The following is a 23,598-nucleotide window of genomic DNA, read 5'->3' on the forward strand; positions in this document are numbered from 1 at the left end:
TTGCTTACAACTCATTTAGTGTACATACAATTTGCCTACAACTCATTTAGTATACACACTGTTTGCCTACAACTCATTTAGTGTACACACTGTTTGCCTACAACTCATTTAGCGTACACACTGTTTGCCTACAACTCATTTAGTGTACACTATGTTTGCCTACAACTCATTTAGTGTACATACTGTTTGCCTACAACTCATTTAGTGTACACATAATTTGCTTACAACTCATTTAGTGTACATACAATTTGCCTACAACTCATTTAGTGTACACACTGTTTGCCTACATCTCTGTTAGTGTACACACTGTTTGCGTGCAACTCATTTGGTTTACACGGTTTGCCTATAACTTATGTAGTGTACACACTGTTTGCCTACGAGTCATTTAGTGTAAACACTGTTTGCCTACAACTCATTTAGTGTACACACTGTTTGCCTACAACTCATTTAGTGTACACATTGTTTGCCTACGAGTCATTTAGAGTACACACTGTTTGCCTACAACTTATTTAGTGTACACACTGTTTGCCTACAACTTATGTAGTGTACACACTGTTTGGCTACGAGTCATTTAGTGTACACACTGTTTTCCTACAACTCATTTAGTGTACACACTGTTTGCCTAAAACTCATTTAGTGTACGTGTAAACGGTTTGCCTACAACTCGTGTAGTGTACACATTGTTTGCCTACAACTCATTTAGTGTACGTGTACACACAGTTTGCCTACAACTCACTTAGTGTAAACACTGTTTGCCTACAACTCATTTAGTGTACGTGTAAACGGTTTGCCTACAACTCGTGTAGTATATACATTGTTTGCCTACAACTCATTTTGTGTACACACTGTTTGCCTACACCTCATTTAGCGTACATGTACACGCAGTTTGCCTACAACTCACTTAGTGTACACACTGTTTGCCTGCAACTCATTTAGTGTACACACTGTTTGCCTACAACTCATTTAGCGTACATACTGTTTGTCTACAACTCATTTAGCGTACATACTGTTTGCCTACAACTCATTTAATGTACACACTGTTTGTCTACAACTCATTTGGTGTACACACTATTTGCCAACAACTCTTGTAGCGTACACATTGTTTGCCTGCAACTCATTTGGTGTACACGGTTTGCCTACAACTCATGTAGTGTACACACTGTTTGCCTACAACTCATTTAGTGTACACACTGTTTGCCTACAACTCATTTAGTAAACACACTGTTTGCCTACAACTCATGTAGTGTACACACTGTTTGCCTACAACTCATTTAGTGTACACACTGTTTGCCTACAACTCATTTAGTATACACACTGTTTGCCTACAACTCATTTAGCGTACATGTACACACAGTTTGCCTACAACTCATTTAGTGTACACACTGTTTGCCTACAACTCTGTTAGTGTACACACTGTTTGCGTGCAACTCATTTAGTGTACACACTGTTTGCCTACAACTCATTTAGTGTACGTGTACACACAGTTTGCCTACAACTCATTTAGTGTACGTGTAAACGGTTTGCCTACAACTTGTGTAGTGTACACATTGTTTGCCTACAACTCATTAAGTGTACACACTGTTTGCCTACAACTCATTTAGCGTACATGTACACACAGTTTGCCTACAACTCACTTAGTGTACACACTGTTTGCCTACAACTCATTTAGTGTACATACTGCTTGCGTACAACTCATTTAGTGTACACACTGTTTGCCTACAACTGATGTTGTGTAAACACTGTTTCCCTACAACTCATTTAGTGTACACACTGCCTACAACTCAGTGTGCATACTGTTTGCCTACAACTCATTTAGCGTACACACTGTTTGCCTACAACTCATTTAGCGTACACACTGTTTGCCTACAACTCATTTAGCGTACACACTGTTTGCCTACAACTCATTTAGGGTACACACTGTTTGCCTACAACTCATTTAGCGTACACACTGTTTGCCTACAACTCATTTAGTGTACACATAATTTGCTTACAACTCATTTAGTGTACATACAATTTGCCTACAACTCATTTAGTGTACATACTGTTTGCCTACAACTCATTTAGTGTACACATAATTTGCTTACAACTCATTTAGTGTACATACAATTTGCCTACAACTCATTTAGTATACACACTGTTTGCCTACAACTCATTTAGTGTACACACTGTTTGCCTACAACTCATTTAGCGTACGGATACACGGTTTGCCTTCAATAGATTTCACGTACACATAGAACAGTACATTTTGCTTACGACCCATTTTGCTTTGACACGTTTTAACTATACAACTGATTTAGTGAACACACTGGCTATACAACCCATTTCGCGCACATACACTTTGCCTACAACAGCGTTCATGTACACACTGTTCACCTACAACATTTACACACTGTTTGCAACTAATGTTGCCTCAGCAAATAATTTGGACCTCGTGTGAGACCTGTATATATCAGTATATATCAGTATATATACATTATATATTTATATATATATATATATATATATATATATATATATATATATATATATATATATATATATATATATATATAAGAGAGGTTATTACCAGTGTTTTTCGGTATCATCAGTATCATATATCAGGAATACAAATTGTATTATGCGAGCCTCTGGCGAGCATAATACATTATTTTTATTCCTAATATATGATATTGACGATACCGAAATACACGAGGGCGCATTATGAATAATAATGAAAATTAGAAAAATATTTTCTAATTTTGTTCACCAATCTCATATCATCAATACCATCTAAAAATGAATTTACTTACCAGATTAATTTTATTCATATCTAAGCTGAACAGACAGAAACTATTTCAAAGAAATAGTGTAGCCATGTTGTTTACACTGTTAATTAATGATTTGCTATTTTAAGTAACACACTGTACGGGCTCCCATGTTTGTAGGGGACAGGCTGATTTTTTTTCCCGAATTAAACGAACATGCCCGAATATGGATAACAACGTTTATTTATATAAACATTACTACCAAACCATTATATTGGGTTACACACGAATCACTATGCATTTACCCATGGATTACAAGTAATGTTGTGGGTAGAATGGTGAAAATACATGGTAAAATGGTCTCAAGTTATCACATTTTGCCCGAATATATCTGTCGTTTTCGCCCGAATTTGAGGATCTCATACGCTTATAATTAAACACCCCAAATGTGTCAGCTATTATATTTATTAATCTCGTGGACACAGTTCTGAATACATATACATATATGGGAGTTAAAATGCATACCTTTTATTCCACGATGTTTAATGTAGTTTGATTTTTTTCGCCGATGTTATAAGATGTGTTTTTCTTACTTTTGTGTTTTGATGTTTATCGTTCCACGTTCATGATTCAAGATAAAACATACAAACGCCACCATGATTTAAAAATACGTAAACTATTTGACAAATATCTCCTTTTAAAATTTACAGTTTATATATACATTTGTACTTGCATATTATTATTATTATTATTATTTATTATACCAACTATATTGTTGTAGTATATTGCAATATATCAAAATACAACGTTTACCGTATTATTGCACCCCTAGCTGATTCCATAAATCTCGATATAGTGCCTCGACTATAGGACAGCCACTCCTGATGACATCTTTTACTGCATATTTCATCTGTCACTTCCAGACTAGTTTACTAAATCAAAACTAGCACTATACAGAGCTAATTTTGAAAAAGGACAGCTGTGATGTCATGCACTCATGAATCACTGTTATATCTACCCTAAGTTCGGCCAGCGAACGTTTCGCTAACGTTCGCGAACTATTTGATTGATTCCCGACGTGGCCATTTGGTTTAACGTGAAGCAGATAAACCAGTCTGGCGGACGTTTTTCTGCTTAGTCTGGCTGAATGCAGCGCTGGTGTTCGCGAAATGTGAGCATATCTTGCCCCACCGGTGGCACCCGTCATGAGTACTGTCACCATAGCTGCCAAGTATGTGGGAATTGACCTGGGGCTTTAATCGGAGGGAATTGACCGGGAGGAATATTGGGAAAGTGAGGAAAATGCCTTTCTACCAATATGAAAGAAAAAAAAAATTATGTGCCGTAAATTAAGGGGAGAGAGAGAGAGAGAGAGAGAGAGAGAGAGAGAGAGAGAGAGAGAGAGAGAGAGAGAGAGAGAGAGAGAGAAACGACAAAGGTATCAATACTTTAATAAAATTTGGATAATATCTACACTGAACTGTAGGCGAAGCCATGGATTAACCGATCATTTCTGAATTAGAAGATTAAGTTACAAAACTTAATTTTATTAATAAAACCAGTATTATCAAACACGTGGCGCATTTTACACCTGAGTTTGGTACAAATAAGGGAACGGGTCTGTTAAACAGAAAGCGACCAAGATTTCGAAGATGTTTCACTCAGAAGAAATATTTTGCTTCAGTGTGGTAATTGTCCTTTGTTTCGTGGCGCACACACCATCTTGTGGGGGTGCACCAGCATGTAAGTAAATGTTATATTCGTCACTTGTTTACTTTTTCACTTATTTCTTTAACATGCCCGTTGTGGAAAACATTGGGAGAAAGTATATAAAACCGGGGGAGGGGGGGGGGGGGGGGGACGTGCCGCCCCCCCACTTGTGTTCCGTTTTTTAACACATTAATGTTTGCCATAGTAACCAAAATCTGATATAGAGTTTGTACCCGATCCGTCAGTGCCCCCCCCCCCCCCCACCAAAGTCGTTCCTACAGGCCTGAAATAATTGGAAGTTGCAGTGTATATATAACTCTCTCTCTCTCTCTCTCTCTCTCTCTCTCTCTCTCTCTCTCTCTCTCTCTCTCTCTCTCTCTCTAACTGTGTATATGTGCGTGTGTGTAAGAAACGCCAACATTATTCTATATTATAGTTTATAAGGGTCTGTAAAATAATAATAATAATAATAATAATAATAATAATAATAATAATAATAGTGTGGTGAACAATATTTATCAGACAAATATCCCCATAATGACTATTTTCCAAAATAAATCACTTACAAAAAATATAGTTTTAAAACTGGGATGTATTCTAAGTGAAAATGAACAAGCAGCAAAGGCTCCCATTGTTGTGTGTGTGTGTGTGTGTGTGGGGGGGGGGGGGGGGGGGCAGGCTGATTTTTGCCCGAATTAAACAAAAATGCCCGAATCTGAATTAAAACGGTTATTCACATTAGCATTACTGCCACACAACTATATAGGGTTGCAAACGAATCGCCACGCATTTTTACATGGATTACAACTAATATTTTGGATAGAATAATGAAACTACATGGTGAAAATTTTTCAAGCGAATTCATTTTACCCGAATTTCTCTATTGGTTTTGGCTGAATTGAGAATTTTCTCCAAGACTGGAGACCCCCGATCGAAGCAACTTCGTTAAAGAAAACCCCAGAACTTACTTAACTCATTGTAGGTTTTTTGTTTTTGTTTGTTTGTTTGTTTGTTTGTTGTTGTTTTTTCCCACATAATATACAAATATACCTGTTCACCAATTGTTGTTAGATGAATAAGAATTCATGTATTTCAGGCTGCAATATAACCTGTAACGCGGGTGGAACTCCAAAGCCCGACTGTAGCGGGTGTTTTTATGCAGGTGATGTTATTGCGAGAAGCATGCTTTGACAGATTTACATTCATTGCAAATTATGTTTTGTTTAACGACACAATTAACACACATCGATTCATTAATCATCGGCTGCTGGATGTCAATCATTTGGTAATTATGAGTTATTCCAATGGTCCCACCGACGGGGATCGATCCTAGACCGACCGCGCATAAGGCGTGCGCTTTACCACTGGGTTGCGTCTCGCCCCTTGGAAATTAATTGTAGTTTTTCTACCAAAATCTATGCGAGAGCAAATATTAAAAAGTTACTTAGAAAACAATTTACAAATTTCGACCATTTATATATTTTACAACTGGTTTGGAACCATTGTATTTGACGTACAGGAACTTTTATTGTCGTGTATGTAATATAAATATAAATAGATTTAAAATGCTGCCAATCACTAGTAAAACAACCAGAGGTTGGCTGATTCGAATCCCCTGAGTGGAGGTTGATTTGTGTCTTACATACATGTAGGATGCTTCTTAAAAGAATATGTCGAAATTCAAGTGTATAAAATACCGTTTTGTTGCTAATGGACAAATGCAGAATTTCCTCTTAGACTATAATATGTCAGAATTATCAAATGTTTTTCATCCAGTATCTAATCAGTGTGCTCTGGTAATGCGGTTAAATACACCCCAACTCCCCCAAAAAAACCCCAACAACAACAAACCCTATACACCCCCAAAACCCCCACAACAACCCCAAAAAACCCAACAAACAACAAAAACAACGGCAATCCCCCATCAACAACAGCAAACAAACCTACAACTTTAACGGTAATTCAGCTTCAAAATGGCATTACACCACTAATGCTAATGTCATTAGCTCCGCTATGACATTCTTCAACGAAACCTTTATAATACTGATTTGTCCAAACTCCATCCGTCCGTCCGTCCATCCACCTTTCCCTTGAAGAACATCTCTTCCTAGAATTTGTATATATCAAAACATTTTATTTAAAAAACAGTTAAATGTTAAATAACTTAAAACAGATGTCTAACATTGCAAATTCTATTACATAATAGAATTTTCATTGGACTGTAAGAAACTTGGTAAAGTGATTCTGTGGGGTCGTGTTTAATATACAATGTTTGTATACACTGTTTATCATCAAGTATTCTTTAATTTAGTAACACACATATGTATTACAGGCTGCAACTTTACTTGTCACGCCGGTTTCAAACCAAAGCCTGACTGCTGTGGGTGTGAGGTGATCGCGAATGAAACTACAAAAATTACACAACATATAGGTAATATGTTATTCTAGGAAACAGATTTCCATAAGTTTAATTTCATTACATACTAAATGTCTCACGACTAACATATTACATCCCCAAAGACTGTACGAGTGGAAATTAAGCATTTCGTACGCAGTGTAAAGTATTATATGTGTTTATATTAAGCACTTCATACACAGTGTAAAGTAATATGTGTTTATATTAAGAATTTCGTAAACAGTGTAAAGTATTATATGTGTTTATATTTCATATATATATAGTTTATATTGCAAAACGTGTAGAATGTGTGTTTACAGATGTTGTACTATTGATTTTACTGGTCACGTCGAAGACCGTTCCTTCACGTGTTAATATATCCATGTATGTATGTATTTTTTTTATAAGTATATAATATATAAATGCATATATACAATACCTCAAGTGGTGTGGTATATATTGATACAGATATATCCACAGTCGTCTGAATTTATCATTAATTATTTTATTTAATATACCGACGTTTCTTGTGACACATATTTTATTACTGATCAATAATTCTTTAAATTTTAATGTACTGGGATTTAGATAAAATAAATATAGTTTTAGATCACATTTTTGTTTTATGTGTTTTAGAAAACCTGCTTTCATATTATCAAACAAATAGGGAACTTTCATTTCTTCTTTAAAAATATTAATTTCTTTATAATATTTTAAACTGCGTCAATATATATATAATTGCCGTGATTATGTATGAATTAATACGGAGACGGCCAAGTAAGTTGGAAGAAGTTTGCCTAGTTCATTTGTTTTTCGAAGCAATAAAATATGTTTCAATCGAAATTGTTCTTTGTATGCTATAAACAATGTGAAGAAAAAAAATCTAATACTGTTTTGGTTCAGGCTTGGAATTCTCTTTGTCTTTCAGTTTAACACTACCATTCCTTATATCTTTAGTACGTTTAGCAGCTTAACATAGACGCAGATCTCCACTGAACAATTATTACAAAATACAGACAGGCTTTTTCCTTTTTCCTTTCAGGATTATAACCAGATTCATCTTTGAGATATTCATATTACAATTTTTATTTTTTATTTACGTAATATACACAGGTATTGTTATACCCATGTTCATCATGTTTTCTTAGTATACTAAGATGCGTACGCATTACAGGCTGCAACATAACGTGTGACGTTGGCGGTGTCCCATTGGATGACTGCTCTATGTGCGTGTATAATCTACCAACGAATGGAACTGGAGGTAATATATTATTCTAGGAAACATAGTTCCTTAGGCTTTAATCCATTACGCATTAAATGTCTTTCGACTACCACATTGCATCACCAATAAACATAAGAATTTAAATTTATCAATTGACAATTTGTTTTTACAAACCGAATTATACAAATTAAGTCAATTGGTTCACCTTTTGGACTACTTTTATTAACATATGTTATTTTTACCTACATAAAATAAAAATGTGTATGAACCAATATACAAATGTGTATGCAGGCCGACAGAAACGAAATGTTTTGGGCCACAAGTGGGGTGGGACAAAGGCCCCTAATCTGCTGCTTTCCACAGGCCTAGTAGGTGCCCATGACAAATGTGCATGTACCAGTGGTAATCAGCGTTTTTATTTTAATAAAAGATAAACACGTACCTTACAGGTTGTCTTATATTTAATAAAAAAAAGACCCTCGTATATTGCAGCATATAAAATAACTTGTGCCTCCGGTGGGACTCCAAGGTCTGACTGCAATGGGTGTTGGTATATCAAGACTGGAAGTTCAGGTGATGCTATTACGTAAATTATATATTAAGGACGGGCGGTGTTATTTTGTATTTTAAAATCAAATACCTACTAACATATGGACGTAATCTGCGTGCCATTGTTTGATCAGTTGACTGATGCTAGGCGTACACATCCCCTAAATGCTTTCGTTTGTTAGATACGTTTTAGAACAACTCGTTGTAAGATAACTGGTATTTAACGGTCACTCGTGTGGTATTCTCCATGTATAATGGCCACGATTGTATTATTCTGTAATGTCATCTCCGCTAGAAATACATGTAGTGTGATTTTAAGCAAACAATCCAACATTACTCTCTTCACAGATGTCATTCAGTTACAAATAAATAAAATGCTTTAAAAGTATATCAGTACAGGAAGTAATATCAATGAAAAACAACAAAGACATAATTCCGATTAAAGTATCATTAAGTTTTGGACCAATGGTCATCAAGTTTTCGTTTCTAATAACATTCACATGTATTATAGGCTGCACACTATACTGCTCCGATGGTGGGAATACGACGCCTGATTGCAGTCAATGTATTTACAACAGCGGATAGAGCAGGTATGTCACTCTGGAAAGCGTCTTTTCAAATGTTTTATTTCATTACAAATGAAACATTTTGTATATACCAAAATGTATTAGTCCTTTAAGTGGTATGTTTCTGTGATAAAAGTCTGCATAATATTTTTTCCTGAGATTTCATTCCTTCTAAGATTTGTTATGTATCATACAAACGTGTCAAGGATGTATTGCTAAAATATTTTGACAATGATAATGGTCTATATTTTACTCCAGCGTATTGCAGATGCCTATCGTATGTTTTCATGGAAATAATCTCCACATTATTATAATTCACATTGTTCATTAATATCAGTTTTTAATTCGTTTAACAAACAACCCCCCCCAACACCCTCCCCACCCCCCAACCAAACAAAACAAAACAAAACAGTAACATAAGCGTGCAAGCAAGTGCAACTACGTAGGTAATTTCCTTGAAGATATATTCAGATGTGTTTAAAATTGATTCATAGAATGGGTTTCTTCAGTTTGTCTTCAGTTCAAATATTTCAGGAAAACGTGAGCGTCTCAGATGCGTAATAGTGTAAATGAACAGATTCTCTTTCCACCCCAAAATAAGTATAATCATTATTAATGTTATTGAAATATAAAAAACTAACATCTTATCTATATTCTTAATGATGATGATGATGATGAAACATTTTACCTATATTGTTAATGATGATGATGATTAATAATAAAACATATGATGATGATGATAATAAATCTTGATTATTTTTTTCCAGTCTGTAAAAAAGAAAAGCTGAGAAAACCATGGTAACGACCAGCGTTCCAGAGGAGTCTTTATTAAGAAAAGCCTCAAAGTCTTATAATACCCTCTGTAATTTGGAAACATCTCGAGTGATAGTATTCAGTGCGGATAATATCAAGATGCTTTAATAAATTATCTCAGCATTTTGTTTGTTTGTTATATATTTGTTGTGCATGGTATGTTCTCTCAACAAAATGCTCTATCCTTTGTGAAAAATATTCTTTGGCTCTAATGTAGTTATACTTAGATGGGTTACAAACACAATACGTTTATTTTCTGTGTTGTTTTCTTGACACAAAATGTAATACTATTGAGATCATCCTTAAAGTTGGTATATAAGATTGTTATTAGTTTTTAAATTATTATTTTGTCTTTTTATATTATTATTATTATTATTATTAATGAAGTAAAGAAAATACAGATCTGATTGGTAGTAATACGTGGCAATGTTTTTGATTTGTGAAAATTGTAAAAGTAATGTGTGAACAAAAATGATCGCATGTGATGCTCACTATAATTTCCTAACGATCTACAATTCATGTATATAGATAACATTGGCAGATATGTGTTAAATACTGGTAGCAAGCTGATTTAAAAGATGTGTTGTATATTGACACACATATTTACTATTCATTCGCATCTTATGTACATTCTTTACACTCAAATAATATAATTATGTAGTTGATCTTCAACAAATGACTATTTATTATTTTGACATAAATATATAATCTTCTCTATACGCCATGCTATTTAATTTACCAGTGTCTTTGGCTAAACCAAAACTGTAACATCTAAAATTTCCAATTCAAAATCTCAAAGGAATATTAAATTGCAAGTAAAACACCAAGTAAGGTTTTACACTTGTTATAATAATACCAACAATCCGAACGGTTCATAGACGAGATCCGTTCTTGTATATGAATATCTGTTTTTTATTAGTAGTGGATCTTTTTAATATGCGACCCTCATAGTTATTGAAAGTACCTATATTGGAAACACTATACTGCATTAAAGCTCAATTGTACCTCACATAACACATGCATCGTTAATAAAGGTATATTCATTTACTGGAAATATATAACTTACTATTAGTGTTCGCACAAATCATAAACTTTGGCACATATTACTATCAATGGGATCTGCATTTTCTTTACTTCGTTAATATTTCACAGTGTATCGACAACTCTAAAAAAAATCGCTGGCTGCTAAGTCATCGAACTGATAGGCACTAGGTTAACACACACACACACACACACACAGACACACACACACAGACACACTCTCTCTCTCTCTCTCTCTCTGTGTGTGTGTGTGTGTGTGTGTGTGTGTGTGCGTGTCTTTCTGTCTGGACTAAGTGTCGAAATAACCATGTTAGACACCAAACAGCTGTAGTCTTAAAATGTCTTCCAACTTATTAACTAAGCACGAAAATAAAACAAACTAAACACCGGTACGTTTAGTTAAAGTATTTAATTTGTCACACTAAGAACATTGCTAATTAATACCGCTGTGATGCAGAGAAAACCAGACGTGATTGTTTTATAGGCTGCAGACGTCCCGGTTGTCTGGCGTGTTCTGTCACTCTGATTGGTCGTCACTGGCGACGTGGTGGATGTCGTTGTCGTTGCTTTTGCCGTAGTTATAATAGTGGTTGCTGCTGTAGTCGTGGTCTGCACTGTTGGTATGGTGCAGTCCAGGTATGGTGGAATGGCGGTCGGCGACGCTGGTGAGGGTGTCGTTGTGTATAAGACGAAGGTAGCACATTCCTTGCTGTCTGCTGTTTTGTTCACGTCTGCCCGGACGTCGTCGATGTAGTATGAGAAATGAACCATCTCGTTTACTTTCCCCTTCAGCGTGACGGCGACCGTGGTCAATGTCAGCCATAACTTGAATATCCTTTGGCTGGACATCGGAACAAATTTGGTCAAATCTCCTAGCAAGACGATCTTTTTCCCACTGAATAATACAAACAAAAATAGCGACAGAGTATAATATTATATATTAGAATCTCTGTTGTAATTGCACTGTAGGAAACAGGACCAAACTTTCTAGCAACCAGGACCGATCTGCTTAGAGAGAGAGAGAGAGAGAGAGAGAGCGAGAGAGCGTATTAAAGAGACGATAGAGTGGGGTAACAGCAACACCAATGTACAGAAAAAAAAAAAACGACAGACATTTGCGCTATCTTCCCTGAAACAATTGCTAATACAACTAATTTTCATTACATTTAATATAATGTATGTATTTCTGTTATGTATTGTAAAGACAGTTTTTAGGATGTGATTACCAACATTACTCACCCCACTTCTATAACCGGTGACGTGTAAAACAGGCAGTAGTAGGGGGGTGTCTGGAGACTGCAGTCGTGTAACACGAAAGAATGTTCTTCATCAAAGTCGACAAGCCAACTGGTGTTGTGAGCGGAATACAATTTATTTTTCTCAAACTGAAAAAAAACCCCACCCCCAAAACCAAGACATTTTTTAAATAATAAAAATTATGTAAAATGAGGAAACATCAACAGCACACAGATTAGACCCACAAACAATACTACCGAAACAAATATGCAAACAAACAAAATAAATATTTGAGTATTTAATGAAATTCAAACTTTTGAAAGTCAGTATCAAACGGGGGAAAACGGGGGAAAATTAATGAATTAATTAATTAATACTAAACGACACCCCATCACATCAATGATGCAGATTAAATGACCCAAATAACATATTTGTTATTATCGTAAACACTACTTGCAGTTGGTGGAATGCCCAGGTCATAGTTATGTTGAAGATACAAATATTAATGTTTTATAGAATTTTACTGTAATAATAACTTTCATGAAGCTTCCCAGTGGACCCATGCATAAGGTGCATAGGGTGTATCGTCACTGGCATTATCAGATAAATATGTGAATTGTGTGCAGGTTTTTTTTATGTGTGTCTTATAAGACGTCATGATCGGAATCTTCAATAAAACGAACTTATAAATGAGTGAATTAAGTGATTTTTGCTACTGGTTTGACACCTGATAAAGTAATAATATGTCCTTCTTTCCATTTGGTATTTTCTATTTCCTTTTTTCCTTCTCGGTTGTGGGTTTTTCTCCGTTTTCTATTTCCTGTATTCTTCTTTCCGTTTACTGTGTGTCGCATGTAACGTAGACTACGATTTTTCTCAATCTCGTTTCATGCGAGCCTTTAGTCTAGCAAAGGAGGTGTTCTCCACGAAAACATACCAAAACATTTCCTTCAAGTTTAAAGTGCTGAATATGACCGTATATTAATAAACCATGTGTGTGTGTGTGGATGTTTCGACATTATTTTTACTACACCCCTTGCCCAGCCCCAGCTATCTAGGTAAGGCATGACCCTGTGTATTCAACTATACACTCATTAGGCCTACTGTGGTAGTTACCTTTGAATGGTCTTGTCGAAAACCGGCTCCTTTCCACGTCAGGTTGTATGGTGCGGACATGCTGGTGGCGAATATAATTCCAAATCTGACATCTTCTAAATCACAGTACGTCGACCATACCTCTCCGGTTGTGCCGCGCCCGTTGTTGAAGGCAGCCTAACAAACACAGCAAACATAACAGAAACGAAAACAGCATCTCTGTATAAGACAAATTACAAAAGAGGTTTTCGATTACGCCTCGTTTACATATCAATATACACTATTGAAGAACCAGGGTCAAGTTCACCACGCAGATCAGGTAACCAATATTTATTTTATTTCAAAATAATGAATGAATGAATGAATTATTATTATTATTATTGTTGTTGTTGTTGTTGCGCTGCACATTAAACCCCAAAGTTGCAGAAGTCAAGTAAATTAGGCCCCAGACATGTAATTATTGGTGGGTGAAGGGGTTAGGTTCCCCCAACAATATTCAAAGAGTGTTCTTGTGTTACTGTTCCTATTTTGTTTTAAATGCATGTTTCACAATATAAAGTATAAAGCTACGGAGAATAATATGTAACAGTGATCAACTGCCAGATAGCTAACATTCTAATAACAGGTTTGTCATACTAATTAATCATGTCTGTAGTATGTCGTGCACAAGTTTGCTGCTAGTATTCAACTGTCATATACAATGATAACTGAAAGTAAGTACTCTTACAAAATGTTTGATTTTTCTGTTAAAAATGAATTCAGTTAATGTGATTACTATTTCTCACCTCCATAATCTGCGCATTGATGGCAGTCGCTGGTTTTGATGGTTTCAGTATGAGTCCATTTTCATTACAACACCTACAACAGATGGCCAAATATGCAAAAATTCTTCTAATTTTGTCTTCCAGTAATCAGAGAATTATAATAAATCTAGCTATTACGTTTATACATTTTGCCATACTTAAACGTCAATCGATTGTTATATAAATGTCTTACCTGTTCTTCCACCCCATCATTGCCAGTTCTAGTCTACCAGTTATGTCTTCACTGATTTTTTTTATTGTAGTATATTGTTATATATTGTATGTGTATGTGTGTGTGTGTATATATAATATATATATATATATATATATATATATATATATATATATATATATATATATATATATATATATAATATTATTACCATTATAATGTGGGGTTTTTGTAATACTTATTGCAAAAGAACTATATCATAAGTTACATCACCATGGTCAATTTAATTTAGTCTTTAAGAGGAAACCTGTTACATTGTTCCATTAGTATATACAACGGCTTTTGATATACAAGTCGCGGTGCACTGACTGGAACGACAAATATGCCAATGGGCCCACGGACGGGAATCGATCCCATACCGATCGTGCATCAAACGAGCACTTTACCACTGGGCTACGTCTCGCCCTATTGCACAAGTGTCTGTTAGATATAGTTTATCTACACGAGTTGGATACATTTTGCTGGAATACAAGCTGTAAGATAATGACATCTAACTGACTCTTATGCAGTTATTGTTACTACAATCAAAATTATTGACATAACCACTTATAACATTTAACAATTACTTGTTTCAATAATTTTATTTAAAACAAAAAACCCTTCTATAGTGTCTTATCACTAAATGAACTGACTAATCAGGTGGCCATACTTCATAAGTAAGGACCTATCTGTCCCATTTATCATGTCCCCAGGTCCCACGGGCCCAGTGCTCAACACAGCTACTAGAGTCTCGATTTCCGGAAACAGTTCCGTTTTATCTGGAAAATAGCAAGAAAGACATAACAAGCAGTTTTATCACTTACATGTTTTTTTTATCATACATTTATTATGTGCAAATGATATTATTTTATGTTTTACCACAGACAAGGCAGCATGTGTCTTACGTTAAATATTCATTCATTCATTTATTCATTCATTCATTCATTCAGTCATTCAGTCATTCATTCGTTATTTCTTTCATTTATATGCACATACAAGGAAAACCAAAACGTATTTTATATGCATTTGTAAATACTCAACACCGTACATACCACTGCAAAATGTATCATATGTATGATTCAGCAGATAAGAGAGAACATACCGCATTTTCTACCAGCCGTGAAGCAGTTATTACAAGTCCTCTGAGATGAGTAGGTCATCACCTGCAATATCTACCGTTGATCCACATTCTACTCCTGGACAAAATCTAATGTAAGCACGACAAATGTGTAAAAAAAAAAAATCTCTACTTTAATTACACAAGTGACTGGTAGCGCCAGTCCTCTTCGGGGTTAAATAGATCCCAGCCAATAGCAGTCGTTCTATAGTTGACACATGTGAATACATCTTGTCATTAAGGTTTGGTCAGTCAATACAAATACAAACAAAACCACATGCACATGAACACGTTAAGTTTGTTTTGTTTAACGAAGTCACTAGAGCATACTGATTGATTAATCATCGGCTACTGGATGTCAAACATGGTCACTTTGACATATAGTCTTAGAGGAAACCCACTACATTTCTCCATTAGTAGCAAGGGGTATTTTATATACACCATCCCACAGACAGGATAGCACATACCACGGCTTTTGATATATCAGTCATGCACTGGCTGGAACGAGAAATAGCCCAACGATTCCACCGACGGGGATCAATCCTAGACCGATAACGCAATAAACGGGCGCTTTATAATGTGACTACGTCCCGCCCCAAATACAAAGAAAAGCACGTGCGCTTATGAAGGAAGGAAATGTTTTATTTAACGACGCACCCAACCCATTTTATTTACGGTTATATGGCGTCGGATTGTGCGCTTATTAAGACAAGAGCGTTACGTACTGAACGGATTTCCCGGCTGGTCCGAGGTCGTCCAGAAAGTGTCCTTGGACGGAGCCACACCCATGGCGTCGGCAAATATCGAGGTGATGCCGATCTTCCATTGGTCGTCCCGGAGATGGTAGTCAGTGGAGACACGAGCCTGGGTTCAAAACACACTTTATAATATAACATGCTACACATTCATAATTAAGGACTATTTAGGCATTCGTGTATAGTTGTTTATAAAACGTGGTCGACTCTTTCGCCGGCAGATGTTCAGACCACAGACTATTCGCCGACAGTTTGGGTCAGGGTCAGAAACACAGTAATTGTCAGGGTCAGGGTTAGATTAATGACTATTCACAGACTGGAGATCACTATGAGATGCTCACTAAATTCAGGTTTTGCTAGCTAAGAGTAAATATAGCGACTTTGAGATCAATACAGAATATAAGTTATTTTAGACGTTTTGCTGACCTGATAGGTGTCGTGTGCGTGCGAGGTTTTCGTTATCAGGAAACTATCTCTGGTGTTTGAATAGATTTCAGGCGTGCTCTGACGTAATTACATCACCTGGGTAACGACGGGAAACTCGATGCTCTGCAAGGCATGTCTACTCAAAGCCATACAGTACTGTATCCGCAAATCGTGCCATTCGGCTGCTTCCGCCATCCTCTGGAGCCAGTTTCGTCCCAGATTAAGATTTGTCTGTAGATCAGCCAGACCTAGCAGCTGCACGTTTAGCCAGTCCTACAAGGACAACATGAAGATAGAGATAAAAAAGAAGAAGACAACGATGGAAGAGTAAAACGAAAAGAAACAAGAAGAAGAAGAAGAAGACGATGATGATGATGCTGCTGCTGATGATGGTGGTGGTGGTGATGATGGTGATAGTAATAGTGGTGGTGGTGGTGGTGATGATGAATGGTAATGAATGAATGATGATGATGACGATCGTGATGATGATGCTAACGATGGTGATGGTGGCCATGATGATGATGATGATGCTGATGGTGATGTGAAGATGGTAATGATGGTGGTGGTGGTTATGATAATGTGATGATGATGGTAATGGTGATGGTGGTGGTGACGATGATGATGATGATGATGATGATGATGAACTGGACGAGGAAGAGGAAAAGGAGAAAAAGGAAAAGCAGACGGCTAATTTGGTTAGATATGCAGTAGATACTATTTGGTTCTAAATACGTGTATAATAAAACATAAAGGTAAACAGTTTTAGAGCTCATTGCGTGATGGCGGCGAGTTTTCTCGTTCATCATTTGCAACCATATATAACCGCCATTAGAATGTGTTACGTGTGTCGTTAAATAAAACAGTTTTTCTTTTCTTCAGTTAGGTCTCGCTTGGCTTCCAATGAACTGTGGAGTCACCCAAAGTGGAGGAACAGAATATGAATACGAGTACATTTAGATAGAAACTAGCTCTTTGTACTGCCAGTAATTTTCCGTGGGCTCTATCGCTTGTCATAGCTACCTAGCCTGTTGAACAACATCCTGGTTTACACAAAGTAGGTATTAGGTTACCAGCACACCTGTGACGGAGACAGATACATGAAAAAGGGTGTGTGAACGGTTATTAGGCTAACTTTAAATGTCGACAGTACATGACGAATACTACATGGTGTATACTACCAAATCAAATCCCAAAGACGACAATAGTAACATATGTGGCTAAACCTCCTACCTGCAGAGTATCAAGCAAAATAAATACCACGAACATAAATACTATCACCCCTCACATTTGAAGTGAATCAGAAAACAAAATTAGAGGTCAAGCTGCTCATATCAGAAATAACGGGTAGCGTCTATGAATACCCTAATTCCGCACAAAATTTGAGTACGCTTTTTTTACAGGTATTCCATACATGTTTCAAGCACAAGGCTACTTGGCACAGTGGTATTAGATGAAATAAAATTGCATACATTTTTTTGTCCAGAAAAACGTTCTTTTTTTATACTTGTGATGTTAACTTCTCTATCAAAAGTTGGATGCACCTCGAAATTTGACCCAGCCAGAAGTTATTTGGTTTAGTACTACCTCCAGGGCGAGGACTCAATATTTTGGTGAAATATATCTGTCAAAACAAATCCACAAGGGTGAACACCCCATTAAATCACTATCACCGAGTCCGCCCCTGGATGCCTTTCCTATGAGTAAACAGGGATTTCAGTAATACATTCCTCGTTTGTTATAAAATATCATTTATTTTATTTTTAAAAAAAAGAAGAAAGAAATGTTTTATTTAACGACGCACTCAACACATTTTATTTACGGTTATATGGCGTCAGACATATGGTTAAGGAACACACAGATTTTGAGAGGAAACCCGCTGTCGCCACTACATGGGCTACTCTTTCCGATTAGCAGCAAGGGATCTTTTATTTGCGCTTCCCACAGGCTGTTGAACCAGTTATGGATCACTGGTCGGTGCAAGTGGTTCACTCAGGGTTTGGAGTCGGTATCTGGATTAAAAATCCCATGCCTCGACTGGAATCCGAACCCAGTATCTACCAGCCTGTAAACCGATGGCCTAACCACTACGCCACCGATGCCGGTAAAATTAATGAATGAATGAATGTTTAACGACACCAAGACATACGACTTCCTGCTCCTAGGTGATGACCAGGGCTCAGTTTAGTCTCACCGAGAAGAAAAACAACAAAAACAACGTCGGCTAGACTAGTTTATGCTAAACCAAATAAAATGGTCACGTCTGAAACCAGTCAAATAGTTCGCGAACGTTAGCGAAACATTTACTGGCTGAACTTGGGGAAGGTCGCCACTACCATACCACCCAGTGAAAAAAGCGCAACGAAAATCGATTAGCCTGTGATGTATTTAGGTTAATCTGAAATTGATTTCTTTATGACAGTTACGTTAACTAGAAGTACTACGGCCGTAAATACGTTTTAGTTGGAAATGACGTTTAAAGTTACATTATTTTTACTCCCAATATATGATATTGACGATACCGAAACACAGAACAGTCATAATCTCTTTATTATATAATCTCAAAGTTAATACAAAGTGACCTTGTAAACTGCATATACAACTTTAATTCCAGTCAGCTTGATATTGGAGAAGAACTAATCCCCATTCCCTTTGCCCTACCAATTTGGTCGGGGTGTTGAGAACAGGTATGTATACACTGTTCTAAAAGCCACCCACTGTTCACATCTCTCAGGTATACCCACTGTTGCAATAGCTAAGGCAAACTACGTCTGTGGCTGTAGCAGACAGCATGATCTATCTGCAGCTTTGCTGATATGCATCGAATATGGAGGGGCATGTTGAAGCCCAAAATGTCCCAATTACCCAAGATGTCCCAATTGGGACATGTTGGGCCTAGAGATGCCATATACTTTGTTACATTTGGGACATGTTGGGCCTAGAGATGCCATATACTTTGTTACATTTGGGACATGTTGGGCCTAGAGATGCCATATACTTTGTTACATTTGGGACATCTTGGGCCTAGAGATGCTATATACTTTGTTACATTTGGGACATGTTGGGCCTAGAGATGCCATATACTTTGTTAAATTTGGGACATGTTGGGCCTAGAGATGCCATATACTTTGTTACATTTGGGACATCTTGGGCCTAGAGATGCCATATACTTTGTTACATTTGGGACATGTTGGGCCTAGAGATGCCATATACTTTGTTACATTTGGGACATGTTGGAACTAAAGATGCTATATACTTTGTTACATTTGGGACATGTTGGGCCTAGAGATGCCATATACTTTGTTACATTTGGGACATGTTGGGCCTAGAGATGCCATATACTTTGTTACATTTGCTTAAATAATTCAAATTGTTTGTTTGTTTAGCGACACCTCTAGAGCATGTTAATGAATTAATAATCTGCTATTAGAAGTCAAACAATGGGTAATTATCACGCGTAGTCTTGAGAGGAAACCTGTCACATTTTTCTATTAGCAGCAAAGGGTCTTTTATATGTCTTTTTCGCAGCAGGATATTACATACTCAGTTGTGGAGCACTGGCTGGAACGAGAGAGAGAGAGAGAGAGAGAGAGAGAGAGAGAGAGAGAGAGAGAGAGAGAGAGAGAGAGAGAGAGAGAGAGAGGGGATATGAAGAACGAAGATATTACACAAACAAACCACTGATCAAAATATAATATTGCGAAAGAAGAAGCGGGATATCATCATGTGGGTTGTTAGATAAGTACGACTTATAAATATAAGAGAAAGTCAACATTTATTTATCGCCATAACTGGGATATAGCTAAATATGCACACACAAACACATTTACATAACCAGATTCACATACAGCCATGCATGAACACACAAACATACATGCATCCATCCATTGACCCGATGCAGGTGTAGCCCAGTGGAAACTACTTCGCCTGATACAGTCTGTCTAGGAGTGATCCCGTCGGTGGACCCATTGGACTATTTATCGTTCCAGCAGTGCGTCACGAGTTGTATATCAAATAGTGGTATCTTCTATCCAGTCTATGAGAGCACATTAATGAGTTAATAATCGGCTATTGGATATCAAACAATTGGTAATTCTGACACGTAGTATTGAGAGAAAACCTGTGACATTTTTCCATTAGCAGCAAAGGGTCTTTTATATACTTTTGTTTACAGAAAGGACGGCACATACAAAATATTTTGATATACCAGTCGTGGGACTCTGGTTACACCATTCAAAGACACGTGGACATTTTGAAACTGTGATATTTCCTATAATATGCCATTCACGAATCACTGGTTGGAATGGGAAAACTCAATAGTTTCACCCAGATGATCGACCGTTCATTGTAGTCCATTTCAAACGAACGGATTACAACCGAGCGAAAATCCCACTCGTTTGGGCAGGCACAGTTTCAAAATGTCCACGTGCCTTTAAATGGTGTAACCAGAGCCCCACAAATATTTTGTATGTGCCGTTCTTTCTGTGAAAAAAGCATATAAAAGACCCTTTGCTGCTAATGGAAAAATGTGACAGGTTTTCTCTCAATACTACGTGTGATAAATTGTTTGACCTCTAATAGCAAATTATTAATTCATTAACGTGCTCTAGAGGTGTCGTTAAGCAAACGATTTGAATGATTTAACCAAATGTAACAAAGTATATGACATATCTAGGCCCAAGATCGTGGGTAATTGGGACATTTTGGGCTTCAACATGCCCCTCCATATTCGATGCATATCAACAAAGCTGCAGATGGATCATACTATCTGCTACAGACAGAGATGTAGTTGCCTTTGTTATTGCAACAGTGAGTATACTTGAGATATGTGAACAGTGGGTGGCTTTTAGTACAGTGTATACATACCTGATCACATCACCCCTACCAAATTAGTAGGGCAAATGGAATGGGGACTAGTTCTTCTTCAATTTGAGAAAAGGAAAATGACCTGTACATGTGGTGGCTTGTATTTATGTGTTGGATGATTACCTAGATGAATGTATTAGTTTGGTTGATATATTGTATATAGTGTTTTTAACCACAAACGTTAACGTTGTTGCCTATGGGATTTTATTTGGTATAGTATAACCAATAACGTTATTCCAGTCGCCTATCTTGACGAAAAGCCTCGATTTCGAAAGTCGATCGGTCGAGATAGTAAGTCGATCGATCGAGATAGTAAGTTGATCGATCCAGATAGTAACTCGATCGATCGAGAAATAAGTCGATCGATCGAGAAAAATAATTTGATGAAATGTCTTTTCCCAGCCACCGTAGCAAGCTGTTCAGAAACCAAAAAACGTTAAGCCCTAGTTTATTTTGATGTAAAGACATCCAAAATGACATCATTCGAGTTTGACTTCATTTCCATTCAAATATATACCGCGCCACATATTCTTACGTCAATTGAATATCTAGTAATGGCGGACTGGAATTAAAGTTGCGTGTGCAGTTTACAAAAACACGTTATATTAAGCTTGAGATTATATGATAAAGAGATTATTACCCTCGTGTATTTCGGTATCGTCAATATCATATACTGGGTATTAGGAATAAAAATAATGTATTATGCTCGCCAGAGGCTCACATAATACAATTTTTATTCCTAATATATGATATTGACGATACCGAAAAACACTCTGGTAATAATCTATATAATATTATATATATAACCACTTGCCATATGCTTGGAGCCGGTTACATTACAGGGCTATGGGAATGTGTGCAATGCAATACAACGTACACGACATGATTTAGCATCGATGGTATATTCAGCACTGGAATTAAGATGCATAATGCTATTTTACTTCATTCCTTAGTTTCTTTAACATCTAGTGTCGGGTACTCGGGTCCGGATCGAGTTTGACCAACGAGTACTCGAGTTTCAATATTTTATACTCGTGGAGGCCCTATTACCTTAACATATTTCTAGGTAAATTGTAATTTTAATACATGTAATAATAATAATAAAAAATATTTGCCGAATGTTTTTTTTTCTCAAAATGCTACATACTCAGGATAGTCCCTTTAAGAATATTAAGCAAGAACCTACACGTTGTTTATTTAGAAGAATGCATATTGACCACCAAAACAGAACCAATACCAGTTAAACGTAATTATAGGTTATAACTTTAGAAACCAACGAAAGGCTGTTGCCTCGAGCTTCACTTTGAAAACCCCACTATTGTTAAAATTATTCAAATTTACATATTTTACGAAAGAATAAAGTGAATTTAAGCAGCTCTTCAAACCATTACACATAGCTGTTCAAACCATTCCACATACCTGTTCGTACACGATTAAATCCCATTGCTTGCCACGACCCAGTAAGTAATTCCAAAAAGTCTGAAATAGTAACACAAAATATTTCACATACATATATCCCAAAAACCTTCTTAAAGGCCGTAGCATGTGCTATTCTGTCTGTGGGATTATGCATATAAAAGATACCTAGCTACTAATGGAAAAATAAAGCGGGTTTCCTCTTTAAGACTATGTCAGAATTACCACATATATAACATCCAAACATCAATGAGCTCTAGTGGTGTCGTTAAATAAAACAAACTTTAACTTTATTAAAAACAATGTAAAACGTTAAAGTATAATAAATTAACGTCCGACTTGTTGGAACAATACAAGGAATAACGAAATCACTAGAGCACATTGGTGTTTTAATCATCTTTTGGACGTTAAACGTTTGATATTTCTGACACGTACTCTTCGGAAGAAACCCGCTACATTTTTCTGTTAGTAGCAAGTGATTGTTTTTATATGCAATTTTCCACAGACAAGAGAGAAAATACCACAGCCATTGATATGCCAGTCGTGGATTATGGGTTGGGACGGGAAATGGCCTAATAGGTCCGCCAAGGAGGTACTACCCTATGGCCCACGCACTCCAGGCGAGCAATCTACTGA

General features: G+C 36.6%; 1 protein-coding gene across 1 annotated transcript in view; it reads right to left on the reverse strand.

Moving 5' to 3' along the window:
* Nucleotides 1-11,448: 11,448 nt before the first annotated feature.
* The window catches only part of LOC121383842, a 36,933-nt gene continuing 24,783 nt past the window's right edge, over nt 11,449-23,598 (reverse strand). The window contains exons 10-17 of the mRNA XM_041513940.1: nt 22,966-23,025; nt 16,780-16,956; nt 16,230-16,366; nt 15,056-15,172; nt 14,157-14,229; nt 13,393-13,548; nt 12,280-12,425; nt 11,449-11,935 (exon numbers count right to left, since the gene is read on the reverse strand). Of these exons, the coding sequence (XP_041369874.1) occupies nt 11,449-11,935; nt 12,280-12,425; nt 13,393-13,548; nt 14,157-14,229; nt 15,056-15,172; nt 16,230-16,366; nt 16,780-16,956; nt 22,966-23,025 (1,353 nt within the window). The remainder of the gene's footprint in view (nt 11,936-12,279; nt 12,426-13,392; nt 13,549-14,156; nt 14,230-15,055; nt 15,173-16,229; nt 16,367-16,779; nt 16,957-22,965; nt 23,026-23,598) is intronic.

The sequence above is a fragment of the Gigantopelta aegis genome, chromosome 10 (assembly GCF_016097555.1).
Source record: "Gigantopelta aegis isolate Gae_Host chromosome 10, Gae_host_genome, whole genome shotgun sequence".
Classification (NCBI taxonomy): domain Eukaryota; kingdom Metazoa; phylum Mollusca; class Gastropoda; order Neomphalida; family Peltospiridae; genus Gigantopelta; species Gigantopelta aegis.